The 6,394-nt window shown below is 49.1% G+C and overlaps 1 protein-coding gene across 1 annotated transcript; it reads right to left on the reverse strand.

Moving 5' to 3' along the window:
* Positions 1–796: 796 nt before the first annotated feature.
* Positions 797–3,413, reverse strand: LOC107522033 (uncharacterized). The gene is made up of 4 exons (NM_001322274.1): positions 2,512–3,413; positions 2,354–2,429; positions 2,141–2,268; positions 797–1,543 (listed from the first exon to the last, which is right to left on the reverse strand). The coding sequence occupies exons 1-4, from the start codon at positions 3,059–3,061 to the stop codon at positions 1,005–1,007; spliced, it is 1,293 nt and encodes a 430-aa protein (NP_001309203.1). The 5' UTR covers positions 3,062–3,413; the 3' UTR covers positions 797–1,004.
* Between the last annotated feature and the right edge of the window lie 2,981 nt (positions 3,414–6,394).

A 6,394-nucleotide genomic window follows, 5' to 3' on the forward strand; every position in this document is an offset into this window, starting at 1 on the left:
ATCTGTCGGCAGAGTCGCCCAAGCCCTGGATTTCTACGGTCATGTTTGGATCCTCTGACTTATTGTTTGCCCGTGGCTAATAATTAGCCGACAAATAATTAGCTAGCAAAAATTAGCCAAAGTATGTTTGGAGACTTGGCTAATAGATGTTTTTCTCTTTTATATGATCAATTAACACCTATTAGCAAGGTCAAATGGCTAATGGGCAAATAGTTTGCCAGCTCTCCGGCTAACAACTAATCAACTTGTTAGCCGATATGTTTGGAGGTTAAAGTGCTAAAATTAGCCGACAAACTATTTGCCACAAGTATCCAAACAACCCCGTTACGTCGCACCCCGAAGGCCTTGTTCGGTTATTGATATTTCATGTGAATTGAAGTGTATTGGGTGGGATTGTGATGAATTTTGACTTGATATGGATTTAATCCGACTCAGGCCTTGTTCGTTTGTGCCGGATTGGTGAGTCGGAACGATTCCTAACCGGGTTGCTTGTCTAATTTATATAAACTTTGATTATCTGGAACAATTCCGGTTACAATCCGACACAAACGAACAAGGCATCAATCTCACCCAATACACATGGATTAACGGTAAAACGAACAACTTGGAAATGATTTTTTTTTTCATCTCCATATGGTGACAATGTTGGACTCGATTGAAAGGTCGCACTATTCGTTTCGCTATTTCCTGTGATAAATCAAATGTTTTCCTCATTGGCTTTGCTGTTTGTCACCAACAAATTGACGAGCATCTATGTATTACTAAACAGTTTAGTACCATATAACTAAACAGTTTGCATAATGCCCCTTCCATTATTATTCCGTGTATGAGATGATCAACCACCAGGAGTATCTCCCTACTACAATTCAATTCAGACTTGTGCGAATCAACTGAACAAAATTGGCTTTGGGCCGCTTTGATGCGTTTCAGATCTGCCTTTTCTATACATACAAAATTGAGTCAACGACCTGTTTGTTTGATCAGAACATAACAGAACAGTTCCCCTACCTACACTGCTGCCTCCTGAAATTCCTCGGCGACAGCGTCTTCCTGAGCATGGCCTTGAGCCGCCTGGACCCGGCGCCGGGCTTGACGGCCCCGCGCCTCCCGGGCTCCTGCGGGTTGGAGCAGAGCGCGGCGCCGCCGTTTTGGTCGCCGGCCTCGGAGCACCAGCCGCCGTAGGCGAAGTGGGCGGCGGGGTCCCGGCGGCGGAGGATGTCCCTGTCGATGCGGTCCAGCACGGGGTCGCCGTCCCTGAACTTGCGCGCGAAGGCGGCCCCGCTGAGCAGCATCCGGCGGTAGTCCCTGGCGGTGAGGTAGAGCGGGTGCTGCTTGGGCGGGGTGTCCCAGCGGATGAAGTGCAGGTCGTGGTTGACCGTGGCGTTGCGGAACCGGCGCGAGTTGCAGGCCACCGTCTGGAAGTAGAACTCGGGCGAGGAGACGATGTTGGCGTGGTACAGCAGCAGCGTCCGCGGCAGGTTGTCGTCCCACCCCATCGTCACGTACTCCGCGAACGCCCGCGACAGCATCGTCCACGCCGACCCTGCACGCGACAGCGTCGTCATCGCCCGCGACAGGATGGGTGGGCGGATGCGTGCGTGTTTTGCTTTGCCATTGCCAACCGCAATGGTCTCTGCCTGGATTGGCGAGCCTCCAAAGCATAAACAAGCCTGGATCACAGATCTGGGGGAATAATCAATTGCAGTGAAGGTCGATCCGTACGTGAACGGCGCTACCCTCACCTGCTCCATTGACTAGACGCCATTCCAGATAAGATTATTCTTTCTGGGCCGGACCGGACCGGAATTCGTCCATCACGGGCTCGGCTGTCGGCTCACGCCCACACCCGTCACTCGATCGGAATCGAAGGACGGCCAAAGTCTGAGGGCAACCACTGGCACGGCATCGACTGTGTGACAGGACACACCATAGCACAGCCAGGCGCCGCGGGGAGTAGTACGGCACCGTACACTCCCCTAGTCCGATCAACAACCGATTGACGAGGCCATGCTGTCCTAATCGGTTGCTCACAAGCATGCTTCCGTTGCGTTGTACCACAAGGCACGTTTTCGGACTCGTTCGGTGTGTGCGGGGCATTGCCTTGGGTTTTCAAAGGTTTACAGCAAAATGGACGGAGTACCTGTGAAGAGCTTGAATGCCGTGGGCAGCCTCCTGAGGTTGGTGGAGATGTTCACCGGGCGGATCAGCTCCGCCCTCCCGTCCTCGTACAGCGCCGTGTCCAGGATCACCGGCCGCGCCCGCTTCTTTCTACAGATCGAGCTCTACTGTTGAATTTGGACTATTGAATTCAGACTCAGACTCAAACTCAGGTGGCAGGACAGAGAGTTCTTACATCTTCCAGCCCAGGTGGCTCGTGTGCTGGATGAAGTTGAGGTCCCTGGGCAGCCCGGCGAACGCCTCCATCAAATCTGCAACCCCCAAAATTCAGAAACAGTCTGTCCATCCAGTGGACGACCAACAGCAAGCAAGCAAGCAAGCATCACAGGGTACCGTCCTGGGTGACGAGCGGGTAGTCGGAGGCGCTGAGGTTGATGAACCAGTCCCAGCGGCGGCGGAGGCGGAGCAGCACGGCGACGGCGTGCAGCGTGGTGGTCAGCATGGTGGGGCCACGGTAGGTTACCAGGTTGGGCCTGCCCACGATCCACACGTTGCCCGCGCGCGCGTACACGCCGCGCCCGGACACCAGCTCCGCCAGACGCCGGTGCTCCTCCGCGGGGGCCTCCCGGTCCAGGTGCAGCAGGTAGCTGTTGCCCGGGTGGTACAGCGCCGCCAGCAGCCGCGCGGCGCGGGACGCGTCCCCCGTCGACGCCGAGATCAGGTACGCGAACGTCACGGGGTACCGCGCCTGCTGCTCCTCCTCCTCGCCGATGCCGGCATCCTTCGACGGGGACAGGGACGGCCACCTGATGGGCCCAGCGCCCGTTAGGAGGAGCGAGGGGAGGAGGAGGATGGAGGCCACGAGGAGCGCCGTGAAGACGGCGGAGACCAGCACCTCCCGCCGGATGCTGCTCAGCCCCATCGCCCGCGCCCGCATCACCATGCAAGCATCAATCTCCTGAGCTGAGCTCTCCCTCCGGTCTCCACCTACCAACCAATTCCCTTCTCTCTCTCGCTTTCTCTCGCTCTCCACCGGTCAATCTATGGATTGCTCGCTGTCTTTAACTTGGAATCAAATCAACGGCGAGTCCGAGATCTAGCACCTCTCAGCAGAGAGCAGCAGGGAGTGTCGTGCGATTGGATGTGCTGGAGCTTTGCAGGCCTCGAGCATTCGGGAGAAGTAAAGGCAGGCTGGGAGAGCAGGAGTAGGAGGGGAGTCCCTGTCGGGAGGTGCCGTGGAGGCCTGAAAGGGTGAGTGACGAGTGGGGCCCAGTGCCGAAATGAGGAGGATCGACGACGGCCGTGGCAGCTTCACCCTCGTGCAAACGAGACGTGTTCTGAAAACGGAGAGACAACAACCACATCCACATATCATCGCCCCCTCCTGCGGCATGTCTCGAGGGAAAAAATTGGTGCATCCTCGATGCAAAACAGTGTGTTTACGCCCCTCACAAAAAAAGAACAACAACTAAAACATTATCAGGTGAATATGTGGGTGGGACATGTCCTCTTTTTTATAAGGGGTACAAACATCCTGGTTGCAAACCATGTTGCACTAGTTTTTTTTTCTGTCTCTAGTAACATATTGTCATTAAAAAAGACAGTGGTGGATGGAGTATGCCAAGTGAGTCATGACACACTCATATAATCTAGCCTATGTATATATAGATCTATTTATAGCACAACCAACTAGTGAAATAGCAAATTATACATGAGTTAGAATGAATAGTGTAAAAAATATTGTGGTATATCCTTGGCTGAAATACTAGGTCTGCAGCGTCTCCTACTAAAGCCAGATCTATAACACATGCATAAAGAGTTACCTGTGAGATGTTTAATACATTATATATAGCAAAGATCGATCATAACTTTATACTCACTCTAAATTAAAATTCGTTTTATATAATTAATAGATTCATACAATAGTTTATGTCTATGTTTTATATATATATGTCTAAAATTATCATAATTTAATTGAATATAAATATAAAAATTAAGTGTTAAAATGAATACTATTGTAGAACGGAGGAGTATTACATTGAACTTTTGAGGAATTCCGATAGTATATTTCTCGAAGCACATTTTCAAAATAGATAACTAAAATACTTTAAAGTATTTGAGATTGTTCACTATTCCTGCTCAGATACAGACATACAGTTCCAGGTACTAATCAAATATTCGTCTGTTGCCCAAAATAAAACGTCGCACGTTCTTGCATCTGGACGGCGCGTGGGCGTTGGGCGCTCGCCTCGGCGACACTTATCGAGTGCTGCTCCAGCTCCGTGTCCGAGCGCGCATCTGCGGCTCGAAAGGCGGAAGGCTGGGGTCAGCCGATTTTTTTTTGTATTTTAGCTTTTTTTAAAAAAAACATTCAGCTTCCCGTTTTTAGGGCGTGTTCGGCTGGCTACAAGCCGACACTGTTGCAGCTGTTTGGATTGCTGCAGCTGCAATCCATAGAGAGAAAAATACTGTAGAAGCCGCAGCCGCAGCCGGATTGCAGCCGCAGCAAGCCGCAGCGAACAAGCTGCTAGACGTTTTGTTTAGCACCATAGATCGTGACGATGAGATAACATTGTTCGGTGCCACAATCTATAACGTCAAGGTGCTGGCCTCACTAGCGTGCGCGAGCTGACTGTATAGGCCCACGAGCCAACTCCTCTTCCCCGCACCGGCTCCTTTTCTCCATGCCGCCGCCTCTTAGCCATATGCCACCGCCTCGAGCCTTTGTCGTCGCCGCGGTCCCACACCTCCTCCTCTTCTCCATGTGGTCGCCTCTTAGCCATACGCCGCCGTCTCGAGCCTTTGTCGTCGCCGCGGTCCCACACCTCCTCACCTTCTCCATGTCGTCGCCTCTTAGCCATACGCCGCCGTCTCGAGCCTTTGTCGTCGCTGCGGTCCTACACCTCAGTGGACGCCGCCGCACCCCTCCGCCCTGTGCTCGGCCTCCTCCACCTCGTGCTCGACCTCCTTCGCGGTATGTGCATCTTAGTTAGTATATAGTTAGTTAGTTAGTTAATATATAGCTAGTATATAATTTATTATATAGTTAGTTAGTGTATAGTTTAGTTAGTATATAGTTAGTTAGTGCATAGTTTAGTATATAGTTAGTTAGTGCAAAGTTTAGTATATAGTTAGTGTTTCGTGCTCTGTAACGGACTCGACGAGGAGAAGCCGGGCATGTATATATATTTAGGGTTCGAAGGAGATGGAAATTTGGATTACCATTTATAAAATTCGGAAAAGCTTAAAAATCAATATTTTATGCTCAAAATATTATAGATGATTCCAAAAATTCTAGAAAAAAATCCTAGAAATATTTTGGCACCTAATGAACTCAAAAACATACTTATAGTTTCTAAAAGTATTTTTAAGTACATCAAACAAATAGATTTTGGTTTTTGGAAAATAGAAAAATATTCTGAAAAATATGAAAATATACGGAGAGCTTCTATAGGATATACTAACACGTTTCAAACACTTTTTGCACTTAGAAACACCATGCAACAGCATGAATGCAACAACCAAAGCGCCTCTAGGGCTTATACCACTAGGTTTATGCCAATATAAAACAAAATAGTTTTCCATTTTTAGGAAAAAGAGAAGGAAAGCAAAGAAATGAGAGAGTAACACCTGAATTTGGTGGATATTAGGAAAGAAATTTTATACCACCAAATTTAGGGTGTTACAAAAATAACCCCCTTAATAGAATCTCGCCCTCGAGATTCAAGAAGAGGCTAGCAAGAAAATGGGATTGGTTCATTGTTTTTTCATAGCTTCTTCTAACTCAACTTTAACTCTGCCAGCGTAACTTACGGACTAATTGATTTTACCGTCAGACGCTCAAGACCAATTGATGCAATTCTTGAGGATCTCTTGGACCTATGGGTTAGGACCCACACACGCTTTCGCTGCGCCACTTCAATCTTGTTGGTTGATGTTGATCGCATTGTCTTCATTAGGGTTAGCGGCTAACCTCCTTAACAGGAGCATTGATACGCACTTGGTGAAGATGTTGCCAACTCTGATCTTGACTGATTAAGAGAGGTTGTAGGATGCTAACCGAACAGGTGCAAGAGGGAAGGGTATAGGTAGAAAAGGTAAGCATAGATGGATTAAAGAGAAAAGGGAGAGCACCCAACTATCTAACTCTATGGCACTCACCTAGTAAATTGATGCCATTGCAGACCAAGGACCACAACACATCAACATTCATTTCAAAAAAAGCAAATCAGTCATAGCACAAGGACAAACATCATGAGCACACAACAACAAACAT

Source organism: Zea mays, chromosome 1 (assembly GCF_902167145.1).
Source record: "Zea mays cultivar B73 chromosome 1, Zm-B73-REFERENCE-NAM-5.0, whole genome shotgun sequence".
In the NCBI taxonomy this organism is placed as follows: Eukaryota; Viridiplantae; Streptophyta; class Magnoliopsida; order Poales; family Poaceae; genus Zea; species Zea mays.

Bases quoted from the DNA above. Each gene is read 5' to 3' on its own strand.
- LOC107522033 (NM_001322274.1), bottom strand. From the start codon at position 3,061: ATGGTGATGCGGGCGCGGGCGATGGGGCTGAGCAGCATCCGGCGGGAG. The intron at 2,269-2,353 runs GTAAGAACTCTC...CTCGATCTGTAG, and splicing joins AGCCACCTGGGCTGGAAGAT to AAAGAAGCGGGCGCGGCCGG. The intron at 1,544-2,140 runs GTACTCCGTCCA...TGTCGCGTGCAG, and splicing joins GGCATTCAAGCTCTTCACAG to GGTCGGCGTGGACGATGCTG.